General features: G+C 41.4%; 1 protein-coding gene across 1 annotated transcript in view; it reads right to left on the bottom strand.

The window, feature by feature from the left end:
* Positions 1–11,482, bottom strand: part of nell1 (neural EGFL like 1) — a 507,083-nt gene extending 495,601 nt beyond the window's left edge. The window contains exons 1-2 of the mRNA XM_023952325.1: positions 11,117–11,482; positions 10,632–10,760 (exon numbers count right to left, since the gene is read on the bottom strand). Coding sequence (XP_023808093.1) covers positions 10,632–10,760; positions 11,117–11,369 — 382 coding nt within the window. The 5' untranslated portion in view covers positions 11,370–11,482. The remainder of the gene's footprint in view (positions 1–10,631; positions 10,761–11,116) is intronic.
* Positions 11,483–16,996: the final 5,514 nt, after the last annotated feature.

The raw sequence follows: 16,996 nt of genomic DNA, 5'->3' as shown, positions 1-16,996 counted from the left end.
ACCTACAAGGGAAAGCTGGAGGCAAAACTCAAGCAAAACAACATGAGAGAGGTGTGGTCTGGGATGAAAAGGATTACTGGATGCGGGGGGAGTAGCAGATTATGTGAGGGCGACAGAGAAAGTGCTAACGACCTGAACATCTTTTTCAATAGATTTAGCTCTCCTACTGCCCAGGTCCACCCTACCCCCCCTCCGGCATCTGTACAACCACCCACCCCTCATTATGCAACCCCCCCATCAACCCCCCTCTCCTTCATCTTCCTTTTGCCTACCTGACCAGCCTGAAACCACCGCAGCGGATGGGTGTGGGCAGCGCCTTGGTCTCCTGGATCATTGATTACTTGTCAGACAGGCAGCAGTTTGTCCGGCTGGGCAGTGTCCTGTCTGACGTGGTGACAAGCAGTGTGGGGGCCCCACAGGGAACTGTGCTCTCTCCATTCCTGTTCACTCTGTACACCAGTGACTTCCAGTACAACTTAGGGTCTTACCATCTTTAAAAGTTCTCTGATGACTCTGCTGTTGTTGGCTGCATTAATGGCGGGCGGGAGGAGGAGTACAGGGATCTTGTGGATAGATTTGTGAGATGGTCTGGAGAAAACAACCTGCTGCGGAATGTGGAAAAGACCAGAGAGATGGTGATGGACTTCAGGAAGAAACCACCAGCTTCCCGGCCTCTCAGCATCTTTGGCAGAAAGGTGGCAGAGGTTGAGGAGTACAAGTACTTGGGAGTAACCATCGACAACAGACTGAGCTGGAAGAGCAATAGCACTGCTATGTATAAGAAGGCCAGCAGCAGACTCCACTTCCTGAGGAGACTAAGGTCCTTCAACGTGTGCAGCAAGATGCTTGAGATTTTTTACCAGTCTGTTGTGGCCAGCACCTTGTTCTTCTCGGTGGTCTGCTGGGGGGGCAGCATATCTGCTAGGGACAGTAATAGACTGAACAAACTGATCCGAAGAGCTGGCTCTGTAATTGGTTGTAAAATGGACACATTTGAATCTGTGATGGAGAGGAGGACTTTAAATGAGCTGGTATCCATCATGGATAATCCTGAGCATCCTCTCCATCCTGTACTGGATGGTCAGCGGAGCTCCTTCTCCAACAGGCTAAGGCAGCTTCGCTGTCACACAAACTGTTTCAGGAGATCTTTCATACATCACTCCATTGGACTCTATAACTTGTCATCCATGTGCAATAGATAAAGTCATTTATGGTCTGTCTCTTTTTCTCTTCTGATGTGGCACGCAATACAACTGTTCTTTTCCACTGATGTTTCATTGTGATTGATTGTTCTGGTTCTCTGTTGTCGTCTATTGTGTGTATGTTTGTATCTTGAGCCTAACGCCGACGCTGCAACAACTGAATTTCCCAAGCTGGGATCAACAAAGTATCTTTATCTTTATCTCATCTTATCTTAAATTAGGTTGAATTGCTCCACCCTAGGGCTGGGCGATATGTATGGAGTTAATTCAGTCTCAATAATCAGAAATGCACACAACCTGTTTCACAAATACACACGCTCTGATTCACAAATGTAATTTTACACAAATGTGCAATATTAATTTGGAAATGCACACTAAATGATTCACACATGCACAATAAGTGTTTTCTCACAAATGTTTATCACAAAAACACAATACATTTTTCAGAAATTCACAATACATTTTTCAAAAATGCACAATAGATGCTTCACAAACATCATTTTTAGGTACACTTGTAATATGAACTCAAATCGCCTGTAACAGAAAATTCGAATTAATTCATTATATCGATTTTTCGCCCAGGCCTACCACACACTAAGAACTACCGAGGCATTATGACAACCAATAGAAAGTCAACTATCCAAACGCAGCTTTTGCCAATTCCAGACAGAAAAAGACTAAACTGGACTTGTGCTACAGAAATAAGGATAATCCATGAGAGGAATAAGACAGACTTGGAGATTTTGGAGTGCAAGGGCAAGAGGGAACAATGCTTGGACAGAGCATTTCAGCGAGAAGGAGCTGGCTGCTGACAAAATGGCATCCAACATCATTGCCCGGAAGCAGACAACTTATCCTAACCTTAACCCTAACCCAAAAGTGTTAGAATTGTAAACAATTTTATGACAAAAAATGTAACTTTTTGGGTCGCCAGTTAAAAGAATGTTTTTTTCTAGCCATATGGGGGAACTTCAGGTTCCAGTCGAGATGACTGGTTCTGGATGTTGATGTCTGCAGCCACGTCTTCTTGATTTTAACTGCCAAACTCTTAGTAAGACAAAGGTAGACCACCTCCAGTCCAAAAAGTGATAGTGACCAATATTTTAGGCTGTTCTCTATTCCAACAAAACACAAAAAGGGGCTAAGCAAGCAAACTGCAAACATCAGAGTCACCATCCAGAAACTGCCACACAAACATACAAGTAGGGTGATCATACAACATACAACATACAGGGTGATCTGTGTCGTGCTGGTGACCCGGGGGAAAAAATCCATGAAGTTAAACAATGCAAAAAGAATAATATTCCCACTAAGAAACCAAGAAGACAATACACAGAGATATTTGCCATGTACGTATATATCAGAGAAGTGGGGGTGGGGTTGTATAAATTTGATTCTCCCCACTTCCTTTCAAGCAATTAATCAAAATCTATATGACAATCATTATATTAAATGTATTTATGTATCATTTGTGTGTTCTATGTGTATGCAAATATGTCTATTTATGATTAAGAGTAATTATAGTGACATCATCTACTTGCATATGTGAATAAATTTGTGTGTATGTGAATTTATTTGTTATTTTCTTTCATTTCAATTTAATTTATGACTAAATGTCTTAATTAGGTTTGATATATCTGTTTATTGTTTGTCTTTTTTTGTCTGTATTGCTTAATATAAATGAACAAGAGCAAAACTAAAAATGTTTTAGAACATGTTACATCACATAGTCTCCATAGATGACAATTCAGTAAATAACATCAAAGAAACACAAATGCATAAATCCAATGCATGAATATAAGTATATAAAAAGTCACCGAGGGTCCAGACTGTCATTAAGATCCTTGGAGGCTTAATTTTGCAGAATGTTGATTCAAAATACTCCCCCTTGTTTCAATAATGGGTCATGATTGCTTCCTTTAGAAAGAAGAGGAAAACAGCCAATGCCTCAAAAGGGAAGAGTGCAGAAATTGTGGTAATTGTTATAGAGAAACTGAGTACTCTCATTTCTCCAAGTGGAGCTTTGATGCTCACTAATTCTTTGATTATTCTTTTTTTGTGTTTTCACCAAACAAGAACAGCAAAGCCTATAAAGGACATATGAGAAAAAACTTTTGATGAGACACTTCCTCCCTGTATGAAGATGCGGGAAATAATGTTTTAACCAATACTTGCAGATTATTTACAACTGTCACTTTTTTAAAAACAGGGATGGTTGTTGTTTATGTCTCAGATTCATGTGATCATTAAATCAATACTTATTCCAGCTGATTACACCCATTGTTCCTGAACTTTAAGCAAACTCAGAAATACCAAATGTTGTAGTCCAAATGACCACTGGAGGTTGGTTTTAAAAAGCAACAAAGTCACACATTGAATAGAAGTCAAATTTAAACCCAAAAACATATGTGAAGCCTGATTTAGGTAAGATTTTATTTAGGGGGGCTGCACAGTGAGCAGTGGCTGGCGCTCTCGCCTCACAGCAAGAAGGCCCCCGGTTTAAGTCCCGGCTGATGGACCTGCAACAGAACATCAATGGGGGGCCTTTCTGTGTGGAGTTTGCATGTTCTCCGCGTGCATGCCTGGGTTCTCTCCGGGGTCTCCGGCTTCCTCCCACTGTCCAAAAACATGCTTCATGGGTCAATTGGAAACTCTAAATTTTCCCTAGGTGTGAGTGTGAGAGTGAATGTGTGTGTGATTGTGGCCCTGTGACAGACTGGCGAAGTCCAGGGTGTACCCTGCCTTCACCCACAAGTGGCTGGGATAGGCTCCGGCAGCCCTGTGACTCCGAAAGAAACAAAACGGTAGATGATGAATAATTGAATGATTTTATGTAGGGGTGCAACGGATCACGGATTATCCTTGATATGCGCAGATCACTAGCCATACTGCAGATCAACCCCCGTGGACACCTCACGCATGCATCATTTAAAAAAAAACTGTCATTTCACAACAAACGCAATTCGCATGTCAATTACGCATACACAGTCTTTGTTTTAACACGCGGCACAGTTTCTGCTTGTCCAATAGTCACAACACTTGTTGGAGGATCTTCCGTTAAAAAGCTTTTCTCTACCTCATCACAGAGGACGCAGAGGATGAGATCAGGTTTGTTTATTGTGAAGAACTGTAAAAAGCGTTGCTGCATGTCTCCATATCATTAATAAATCACTCAGAGACACTCCGAGTAAAAAGCAAAAGCTGCCCCACAGGAGAAAGCCGCGACAACCGGTGGGAGGGGGTTTTATTGAAGCTGGGGACACAGAGAAAGAATTTGAAGAAGCCAATTTTGACATCCCTGCTATTCTTACGTTTTTTAAAATACATTATAACATGGTCCGGGTGAATACTCGATTCTGATTGGCTGCTGGGTGTGCACTAACCCTTGTGCTATCTTAGAAGCCCCCCCCCCCCCCCCCCCCTTACATTGACGTGTTCTCCCTACCATGACAAAGGTGGATAAAGGTGGAAAGATTTCATGTAATCCATGGACACCAGTGAAGATCACAAATCATTGAAGAAAAAAGGTTCAGCGCACTGTCTAGTGGGTCTAGATGACCCAACTCCCAACGTTAAAGTGCCTAGGATAGCACAAGGGTTACAAAGTGATAAAGCACAGTGATAACCGCACAGCCCAAAAAGAAGTTCCAGTCTCATAGCTTCAATGCTCTGTATCACAGCACTCGCTTCTTAAAAAAATGGCTTCATCATCTGGACAAAAACATGCAGTAAGAGATAAACTTTCTCTCTAAATGGATGCTTTATTCAACCCATCATGACGATCAGTCGATCAGCATATATATCGCTTTCCTATGCCGCTGCAGTCTATATCAGAGTCACGTTACCGTGACAACTAGGGGTGTAACGATACCCTAAAATCTCAATTCCGTTAGATTCAAAATTTCATAGGGTTCTGCCTGATATGAACTATTATTTTATTGTTATTTATTGTGTGTGTTTGTGTGTGTTTAGCTGCTGGACACCTGAATTTCTCCCTTGGGAGATTAATAAAGTTTTTATCTATCCATCTATTTTCTGTATTTTTTCGGTACAAAAAACTAAGGCAGAAAAATAATTATTTACAAAATGCATATATTGGTTTTACATAAAAATAAATAATATTGACCTATGTAGGTGATCTGCTTAGTAAAATAAGAAAAACCATTTGCTGCCAGGAACCAGAAAACTTTGGATACTTAACACTAACCTGAAAAAAAAAAACATTTTAACTTGCACACTTTTTTTCTTGTAGATCCGATTGTTGCCGTTTTAAGTTCTTTAACAGATTAGATGTGTTACTGTGGCATACGTTATCTTTGTGTAATAATGTCAACACACAGCATTCAACCTATCCAATTGTCTTCAGTTTGTCAATAGTTTTATAAAATGAAAACATAGATATGATTGCCATGAGTATTTATAAAACTCTGGCAAGCTGCACGTGCTGCATCTCTGTGCAAGACCCAAGGCACGGAAGAGATTGAAAAAAAAAAGAATGCTAGGTCACGCTAAAAAAAAAGTCTTTGAAACAGCAAGACCACAAAAGGTGAACCACAATATAGTGAAGAAACACAGAACCCGTTTATTCTAGTCGAATCAACTCCCCCCAACTACAAACATGTATCGGAAATACGAGAAAATAAAAAGGGTGAAGGCGTTTCTGCACTGTTTAGAGATAATATTGCAACCCGCAGACTATCATTTGGTGTGTTTTCATCATTTGAGTATGTGTCCTTTAAGATTGAGTTAAAACAAACTCCTCCCTTACTCTGCATAGTCATGTACAAACCTCCTCAGCACAGCCAAAGTTTCATTGATGATTTCACTGAAATGCTCTCAGTTGTGCGCACAGACTTTGATGGTCTAGTCATTACAGGTGATTTTAATGTTCATGTTGATAATGTCAATGACAGAAATGCAAAAGAGCTCAATGCTGTCCTTGAAACCTTTGATCTAATTCAGCATGTAAGTTGCCCCACCCACAGCAGAGGGCACACTCTGGACCTGCTCATCACAAAGAGGGTTAATATTTACAATGTCAGTGTGGTTGATGTCGCCCTCTCTGATCATTTCTGTGTATTCTTTGACCTGTCTGTTGCTCCCAAACCACCGCCTGGCCCTGCAGTTGTCCAAAGGAGACAAATAAATGAGAGCACTACGGCACAGTTTGTAGAAATGATAAACCCTGAAAATGCCTCTGGTGCCAATGTTGATGAAATGCTGAATTCTGTTACTTCTAGCATCTTGAATGTTCTGGATGCCATTGCCCCTATGAAGGTTAAATTGAGAAAACAGACAGAAAGCTCCCTGGAGGAACGATGATCTAGTCAGGGTACAGAAACAACAGTTTTCAGAGCTGAGCGAAAGTGGCGCAAGTCAAAACTCCAGGTTCATTATGAAATGTATAAGGGGGAGTTGTACGCTTACAACCAGATCTTATGCAGAACAAGGGAAAGGTACTTCTCTGAAATCATTGGAAGTTGCAGCAGCAACTCTCGTGTCCTGTTCACAACAGTAAACAGATTAACTAACCCTCCAACCCAGCTACCAATAGAACTGGTTTGCACACCCAAATGTAATGAGTTTGCTGTATTTTTTAATAACAAGGTTCACGGCATTTAAAAAGCTCACTGATTTTCTCTTATTAAACAATTCATTTGATGTTTTCCAGTCAGGTTTTAGACCCCATCATAGCACAGAAACTGCTCTTATCAAGGTAACCAACGACATCCGCCTGAACACTGATGATGGCAAAGTCACTGTCTTAATCCTGCTAGACCTGAGTGCTGCCTTTGATACTGTTGATCATGGGATCCTTTTGCACAGACTCCAATACTGGGTTGGCATCTCTGGATCTGCCCTAAGTTGGCTCAAGTCTTATCTGGAAGACAGGAAATACTTTGTTGAAATTGGGAGTTGTGTCTCAGACTACATGGCCTTGACTTGTGGTGTGCCCCAGGGATCGATCCTGGGACCCCTTCTGTTCAACCTCTACATGCTGCCACTAGGGCAGTTAATACGCAGTAATAACATATCTTATCACAACTATGCAGATGATACTCAGATCTATGTGTCACTGACAACAAGTGAATATGGGCCGGTGGATTCACTCAGCCACTGCCTCCAACAGATCAGTGCGTGGATGCAGAACAACTTTCTCCAGCTAAACTCAAACAAGACCGAAGTTATTATTTTTGGCCCACAGAAACAAAGAGAAAGTGTCAGCAGCTACCTTCATTCTCTGTCTCTTAAACCCTCAAATCAAGTCAGAAATCTAGGGGTAATCATGGACTCTGACCTGAACTTTAACAGCCATATCAAGTCAGTAACATCAGCTGCATTTTATCATCTGAAAAACATTGCCAAATTCAAAAACATAGTGTCAAAGCCAGACCTGGAGATACTTATTCATGCATTTGTCTCCAGTAGGTTAGACTACTGTAACGGCCTGCTCACCGGCCTCTCCAAACGAGCTGTAAAACAGCTTCAGCACATCCAGAATGCTGCTGCTCGAGTCTTGACCAGAACCAGGAAGTATGATCACATTAGTCCTGTGCTCAGGTCTCTGCACTGGCTCCCTGTACCTCAAAGAATAGACTTCAAAGCAGCTCTGCTTGTGTACAAGTCTCTCCATGGCCGAGCACCAAAGTACATCTCTGACATGTTAGTGCCATATGAACCATCTCGTACTCTGAGGACCTCAGGGGCCGGCCTCCTGTTGATTCCCAGAGTCAGAACTAAACAAGGGGAATTAGCGTTTCAATATTCTTCAGCTAAAATCTGGAACAGCTTCCCTGAAGTCGTAAGACAGGCCTCTTCTGTGTTCATGTTCAAATCTAGACTTAAAACATTTCTGTTTAGCCGTGTATATGACTGAAAGGTCCTATCTGCACTTTTCTTTCCTTTCCTTCCTTTATTTTTAAATCAATTATCATTTTTTTTCTTTTCTTTTAAAGTAAATTTTACGTTGATTATTTCTATGATGTATTGTGATTTTAATGCATTTTTCTGTTTTGTGAAGCACCTTGAATTACTTTGTGTACGAATTGTGCTATACAAATAAACTTGCCTTGCCTTGCCTTGCCTATTCCTGAACAGGAATATAGATGGATGCTCTACTAGAGTCGATCAAGTTGCATTTTTTTTTATTCTGACGTTCTGAATTCTAATCATTTGTTACTCTGCTAACAATCTAGCTACAAACAGCAAGGGCATGTTAAATGCTCACTACCAGTCCAACTGAGCAGTTCCACTGTGATTTATATCACATGTTCAGTCGTGGAGTGTTTTTTCCTGCAGCTTAGATCATCAAAGTCTCATTTTTAATAGTTTCCAGCCACCACTGAACATTTTGGCAGTACTTGCTCACTGGTGCCATCTGGGTTACATGGCCATCGCAGCGCTAGAGCTGCATAAGAAAAGAGCTAAATAGGTCGGAACACAAGCAGGTCCAGTTTTCTTCATTAAAGCAGCCGACTGTTTCCATGCCACATGGCTGCTCTACCAAAAGCTGGAAGCCTGATAACTGTACAGAGATTAAGTCAGTCTGGTATGTGGGCTTGTGAGAAGAGCATCAAGTCAAAATAAGGTTGTCAGGCCTCCAGCCCCCGATCTTGGAAAATTTTACATCAGCAGACCGGACCAGATTACCCTGCCTTCATTTATGAGAAGCCAATAGTTTGCTGAGCCAAGCTCCCCAAAATATAAAACCACAGGAAAACACACAAAGTACATCCCTCCTCTGAGTTGTATAAATTTTAACTCTAGGAATTTCCTTATTTTAAATACAGAACATTGATATTTGTATTTTTCAGACTAAAAGCAGCTGCCGAGAATAAATCGGCCTAAAAATGGATAAAGATTTAAAAAAACCTATATAAATCACACCTTTAGAAGAACCTTCTTTAACAACATAAAATGTGAACCAAAACATTCCAACTTGAAAGGCAAATCATAGGGGGATTAGAAGAACATATGTTCGATTTTTCAGACAACCATAGCATAAAGAACTTGCCAACAACTCAACTAAGCTGTTCATTTTACTTCAAATCACAAAATCTGGTGGATTATTCTTCATCTGTCACTTTCAAAAAACCTTGCCGAGGCTGGCGCTTCTTCTTCTGCGTTGCTGTAAATACCAAATACTGATACAAACACAGAGTGCCCTCTAGTGGCTGTTAGCGAAAAAATAATTATAAGCCCTTTTGGGGTTTTTTTGTTTGTTTTTTTTTAATCCCAAGAGTCACACTCCCAGCCAAACAATGCAAAAATATGTGATTTATATTCTCAGTTTTTCTGGGTTATTGTTGTGGATTCTTGAAGTTGGATAAAAAATGCTAATAAAGTCCACTCAGAGGCTCCTTTTAAACTCTGCTCACAGACACCCATTTATGTGAGTATGAATGCATGAACACAATATAGCAAACACAAGAAACTGAAGAACTAATGACCTCCTAAACAATATTCAAAATCGTCTAAGCAAAACCTTGTATTTTTCCATTTTTTAAGATCATATCAATAAATAAATGTAGGATAAATGTAGGAGAGGAAAATAAGGGCGAGTAAAGTATCCAAGGGTTCCACTAAAAGTACAGCATTAAGGCATTAAAAAAAGAAGTATTAAGTATTAATACTAATTATAAACCAAGTGAGTAAAAAAGGAACTCAGTAACACTCAAGTAACAGTTTGGTGATAATTTCTGACTTATTGTTTAGAAATGATTGAAACGAAAAACATAGATATTTTAATTAGAATTTAATTGCAGAAAAATTAGAACTTTTATTTTATCATATTTTGTGGTGACAAAAATCTCTGGTGAAAGGTTGAAACCAAATAAGAGCGGCCTATGTAGCTGAGGAAACTGTTTGGTTTATTTCAAATCTGCTCAATGAAATATACACATTATAGTCAAATTACCCTATTTTTAAAGCACCTTTCCAAACCAGTATTACTTGTTTAACTGCACAGGATGAAATTTCTCAAACCAGGAAAATGCAACATGGAATAATTATGTCATCACCCTGGAGATTTTAGTTTCGCCGGTTTGGTTTGCAGGTTAATTGGAGCCCACGTGGGGCATCCTCCTGAGTCCCCACGTGAACAGTGACTGATCTCACCACGCCACCGGTTGCTGGGATAACACGGGAGAACATTAAAAAGTATTTCTAAATCAGAGGTAGACAGCGCGCTCATGCGTGCTTCCACCAAGGCTTCGAGCATCTGCTGGCACGTAGATAAAATGTGGAGTAATTATGAGCAGAGGCTCCCTGGAGGAGTCTGTCTCTGCCTCCCCGCTCGTTGCGTGACGCCGCGTGGCTTCACTCTCACTAATTGTTCAAACAAAAAGGGCGTTCCAAAGCAGCGTTTGGAACTTGAGAGGCGCAAAAAAAAGGCAAGAAAAAAAAACACAAAGAAAACCGTGCACTCACCTCGAAAAATGAAAGCTTTGCTGCCGTTGTGAAGTCCTGCCACCTGGGTAATACCATAGGTGGCGTTTGCTGAGTCAAGTTCATGGATGATATCGATCTGGTAGTCCTGACCTGATCCAAAACCAAAAGCTGGAGAGGGGAGATCGGGGGAAAGGGTGTGAAGTTTTGTGCGCAAAAATCACACGTTTAACAAGCAGTTGCACTTTATGGGAAGAAAGCATGTACTTTCAATTCTAATACAAGATTTCTGCAAAGCACGACCTATGAAAGCGCCGCATCTTCAGCTCGCATCACCCACCTGTGCTCCCCCAGGACTAAAAAGCATATCTGCACACATTGTTGTCCTCGTGGTTACTTTTGAAAAGCTAACAATATTAAAAATAATAATAATAACTTGAATGCAAGAAAAAGCAATCTTACACTGATAAGTGTGCGAAACGCCATGAAAACCCAAGTTAAGAGAATACAGGCTGGTTTGTACTCACCTGGCTTGGTGAACCAGAAAAAGGACAAAAGAGCCACGTAAATATCCATTTGTGTTGGAGTTGCGTGGAGCAGAATCTTGCATGAGCCGTGCGCTCTGCGGCGTATCCTCACAAACGCACTGTCTGGTCCGTCTGCGCTGTAAGCCGCGCTAACCTCGCTAGAATGTATGGGGCAAGGAGGACTGATCCACAGCACAAGCGCGGGGGATCCTTCTGTGAAAAAAACGAGTTTGCTTATGGTGTGATGGAGCATCCAACCTGCACTGCGCAGCGTCACACGTCACGAGCGTCTGGGTATTGTCCGCGAGCATAAAAAGAAAGCCGTGGATGGAAATGCTGAGGATAAAATCTGATGTCCATCCGTGAAATTCCCCCTCATCTGACTGCACAAACTTCCAGGTTTGGAGGTGAGAAATAGGCTTTCAAAGGATTTCTGAGTGCAGGATGCAGGAATAGGTTGGCAAAGAGATCCTCGGAAATGAATTTGATTCAGATAAAACAATGACTAATCCAAATCTTTACATGGCAGTAATATCATTTTAGTACAATCAGAGAAATTCTTGATTGTATCTTTCAAAATTCATCCTATCACTTACACTTGAAAAATCCTGACACTGTGACCACTGATGCTCTATCCCCTCTTTGAGTCCCTGGAGCACTAATCATATCCCTCTATCCCCAACTTCTAATGTGTACATTGTTAGGTTGTCAGGGTAACCTGCTCAGTGCAAACACCTTACCTGTTTAGCTGTTGTGGTGTACACTCCACCTTTTGTCCCCAGAGAGGGAATAACGGCTGCTTTGGGATGCATGTCTGTTCTAGCTTACTCAGGCTGTAAACAACCTACTCTATTGACCCCAAAACTAGCTAATTTAAATGAGGAAACAATGAATACAGTTTTTGAGATTGCAGAAAAAGGGAGAAAGGGAAAAATTGATAATCTTTTTAGACTGATGCTGTAATAACATGAACCATAAAACAGGTCCCAAGAAATAAATGCAAAAACCTACTGTAATTGACATGCTGTCAAAACACCTTAAATTTCAGGTAAAAAGTCTATCCTGCCAGACTGGGAACCTGACGTGTAAAACTAAGAACTATCTTTTGCCCCTTGGAGTATCCAAAAAGTACTTGTGACAAATCATTGTGACAACCCCCCCCCCCCCACCACCACCACCACCACCAAACCAATCGAACAAAGATAACGTCCCCAACACTCACTTCTTTTAACAAGACATGACCTCCAAAACACAGAGGCTTCCACCAACTAGTTTTGAGAGCAATCATAGTATGATTTCAACATAAGGGGGAAATAAGACTGCTGGAATTCACAATAAAAAAAATTAATATTGTTTTATGCACACATACATACACACTCAGTGGCCACTTTATTAGGTACACCTGTCCAACTGATTGTTAATGCAAATTTATAATCACATGGCATCAACTCAATGCATTTAGGCATATAGACATGGTCCAGATGATCTGCTACAGTTCAGACCAATCATCAGAATGGGGAAGAAAGCTGATAAAGGTTACCTTGATCATGGCATTATTGTTGGTGCCAGATGGGCTGGTTTGAGTATTTCAGAAACTGCTGATCTACTGGCATTTTCACCCACAACCATCTCTAGGATTTACAGAGAATGGTCCAAAAAAAATGTGTGCCATCTACTGATGAGGCGCCATGCCATAAAGCTGGAACCATCTCAGACTGGTTTCTTGAACATGACAAAGAGTTCACTGGACTCCAATGGCCTCCACTGTCATCAGACCAATAACCAATAGATTAACCAATAGATCACCTTTGGGATGCGGTGGACCAGGTGATTGGCATGATTGTTATCATGTCAATTTGGCCAAACTCTCCGATAAATGTTTCCAGTACCTTGTTGAATCTATGCCACCAAGGATTAAGGCCATTCTGAAGGCAAAAGGGGGTCCAATACGGTACTACCAAGGTACAGTGGGACAAAAAAGTATTTAGTCAGCCACCAAATGTACAAGTTCTCCCACTTAAAAAGATAACAGAGTACTGTAATTTTCATCATAGGTAAACTTCAACGGTTTTATTTGCACTTTGATACCCAGAACTCCTGGGTGGTGATGAGGTGCTGTCTGGGGTTGTGGGTGCTCCTCTCGGGCAGGGCCTTGCGTTGGGCCCTCCCGGCGCGGTGGGGGGGCTGCTCTCCTCGTTGGGCCGTGGCTGCACTCTCTGTCCCCCCTTGCCTCCCTGCTCTCCGTCTCTGGGGGCCTCGTGGCGGTCCGGCTGGCCCTGGCCTGGGTGACGGATGGGATCGCCCGGGGGGCGGTTGTTCTCTATCTGCTGCCGTGCGGGCGATGGGGGGGGGGGGGGTCTGGCTACCGCTACCACTGCGGCGGGGGTCTTGGTGTGGGGATGGCTGGGCACTCTCCCTCCTTTCACATTCCATCATCCATTTTAGAAGGACATAAAGACTCACTTAAGCACAGGTGTTAGCTCGCCTCTACATAAATAGTTTGCGTGATTGATTGAAATATTTCACACTAGTTGGTTTGAAGGCATAAGTATGCGTGTGTGAACATTATTTGTATTGTGTACATGTTGACATGTGAACATTTTTTGAGCCAACAGGTGTTTATAACATTTGAGTGTGTGTGTGGACAGGCCCCGCCCTTAAAACTTGTATTACATCTGAACCTCACTGTAATCAGTATACCCTTCCAAAAACTTGCTGCTTTACGCTGCTTAATGGTATTACCCCCCCCCCCCCCCCCATTATCACCCTCCTATCCCCCACTCTCTAATATCCCGCTCTCTTCTTCCCCCCTTTCCTTTTCCGTCCGGTTCAACACAAAAGAGTTTCAAATATGATTAAAATGAATAAAGTTTGGCCTTGATAACAAAAGGGGTTTATTCAGACATACCTCTGGGGGGTATTCCAGGAGGCATGTTTAAACTAGCCTGACTTTAATCCTGAACTCTGGCTGAAATCCGCCTGAACTTGCTTACTCGGGGTATGTCGGTTCCAAAAGACCGGATATGAGTTGGCGTAATTACGCTCTACTTGGTAACCCTGGGTTAATGCACGTGCATGTCAAGTATATGAAGACATTCTCAATAGATCGCCGATTTCCGGAGTCACCATGGAAACGCGTGGAGAAAAAAAGAAAGCGCTATACTTCAGTGAGCCGGAGTTGAAGATTTTAATGACGGCGTATGAAGACTATACGTCCATCAAAAAAGTAACACGGTTGCATCCGCAAAAGAAAGAGTTTCTGCTTGTAGTAGAAGAACAGACAAAGTGAACGCACAAGTTTCTGATCTTATTTCCATTTTCATGTGACGCATATATATATATATATATATATATATATATATATATATATATATATATATATATATATATATATATATATATATATATATATAAACTTATCCAATTTTGCCAACTTAAATGAATTACTTCTATTGGTAACAAGTAATTGAGTTAAATTTATTCAACCTAATTTCTTACGTCTATAAAACTCCATAATTGTTAACATAACTCAAATTTACATATTTATTTAACTAAATGTCATATTACTCCAATTCAAGTAATCTTTGTTACATCGTAATGAATTATAATTCTTGAACTCTCATATGTCTAAGTTTGAGACGGCAGATATACTCATTTTTATAACAATAAAAAGAACAAAACAGTATGCGCTTGGTACATACATTTAGGAATTTTCCAACACTATCAATATGGTCCTTGACCGTAGGGGTGCTATATAAACTCATCATCCTCTCCCTCCCTCTCCCTCATGGTGCAGAGACTTGGGCAAAGTAGGACAAAATAACTCGGCAAAACACAGTAAAACAGCTAAACAACTAAACACATTTGGTCAAAAACCCACACTTAAACCCAAATCCGTCCAGACAGGCAAAGGGAATGGTATCCCACAATCCCTTGCGTGCCGATCTAACAGCAGCACCAAAGTTACTTAATTGAATTAATTTGAATGAAAGCAAAATAACTGTCTGAAAACTACGTGTTCTTTTTAAACTGACTTAACAAAAAATATTTTGTGTTATTAGAGCCTGTTATTATGTTCAGAGCATGAGTTGCCATGGCAACTTGACCTACCCTGAAACATACCTCCATTTCTGGAACCGAAAGCTGAGAATAATCAACTTCCTTAGCCTCAAACTTACCGTGGGAGCTAGCATAACCTGCGTTCTGGAATACCCCCCTGGTTTGTCAGAAGATTTATAACCCCTGTTGTTAAAGTAAAATATGTCCAACACAAGAGGCCCTCAGCTCTCATCTGTTTGCCCAGCTGTTGGACAGGACAAGTTAAAAAAAAGAAAAAAACTTCAACTATAAGTGACAAAATGTGAAAACAAATATCCAGAAAATCCCATTGTCTGATTTTTAAAGAATGTATTTGTAAATTATGGTGTAGGGCGGGACTGTTGGCGCAGAGCAACCCACACTCCCCTTACTCTACCGATTGCTGAGGGCTCTAAGCGGGATTCTTGTGGCGCACTTACTGTTTTTTCTATGTCACAAATAAACTTTTTCAAACAGCATTTTTTCATCTGCTCCTGAATCTCAACAATTTGAATAAAGAAATACTCAGTAATGCAATTTTGATTTTACTAAATCAATTTCTCTGGATATGTCCTCCATCGTCAGAAGAATGTCACAGAAGCATGTTAAAAACATCTTGCGCTTCATTCAAAATATGATTTTAGACCAGAAAGTAAATAAACCCTTGTGCTATCTTAGGCCGCATTTACACTGCATGGTTCAAATGACCCAATTCCGATTTCTTTCCTCTCATGTGGCACATTTGGATATGACCGGTGAACGTGTAAGCAGGACAAAAGCGCATGGATTTCGTTTTACTCAGATCGGATTCAGGCCTCATTCATATGTGGAAATAAATCGGATACGAATCGGATACGTGAATTTTCGTGTGCCATGTAAGCAGACAAATCAGATATGCCCCAGTAAATGCGAGTCGTACGTCAGTGACGTCAACTCAGGGCACCCCCAACTGAGATCACACGACTTATTAAGGTGCTTTTGTGCGCTGATTTTGCTGTTCGAGGACAGCTGGAGCCCCATCAGCGTGTTACCTTTCAGCCTCAGGCTTCAGACCGTCGTCGGAAACCGCTGTTATTTCCGGTCCGGTCCCGGTCAGGATGTAAACGGTAACTAATGAAGCGGGACACCGTTGCTCTGGAACAGGCTAGAAGCTGTTTATTTCTTTGCTTGGATCAAACTGTTAGTACAGAACAACATCTGCAAACACTTCCTCATTCAAAACTCAGAGAGAGTACATAAGCCGGCCGAGCAGCCCTCCTTTTTCCTCTCCCGCGCATCCCGTCTCCTGCCTCATCCAGGAGCGCTGAAGGCAACGCCTACTTCCGTCGCTGCGTTGCCTCCATGACAACCGCAGTCACACAAAAAGAACACAACAAAAAGGGGAGGGTTTGCCATGCTAAACGTTTGCCATTTGGACCAACAAGCATCTTCTAAATGTGCATTTATTACAGTTATGATTATTATTAAGGGCCTGCCCACTCATAATTTTTTTAAATCCGTGCGGTCAGTGCCCAGGTCCGCGGAAGGCGGAAATGCTGCTACGTTGCGTAGTTTTCAAACGTCTACATTTGATAGTTTCAGCCTTCTATAGTGTAAATGCACTTTTAAAAGATGCGGGTCGTCAAAAAAATTGGATATAGTCAGGAAATCGGATTTGGGCATCAAGACCTGCAGTGTAAATGCAGCCTTAGATGACCCCACCCTTGCATTGATGTGTTCTCCCTACCATGACAAAGGTGGATAAAGGTGGAAAGATTTCATGTAATCCATGGACACCAGTGAGGTTCACAAATCACTGAAGAA

This window comes from Oryzias latipes, chromosome 3 (genome assembly GCF_002234675.1).
Source record: "Oryzias latipes chromosome 3, ASM223467v1".
NCBI lineage: Eukaryota > Metazoa > Chordata > Actinopteri > Beloniformes > Adrianichthyidae > Oryzias > Oryzias latipes.
Note: the sequence above shows the minus strand (reverse complement) of the source record. Positions and strands in the feature narration are given on the sequence as shown.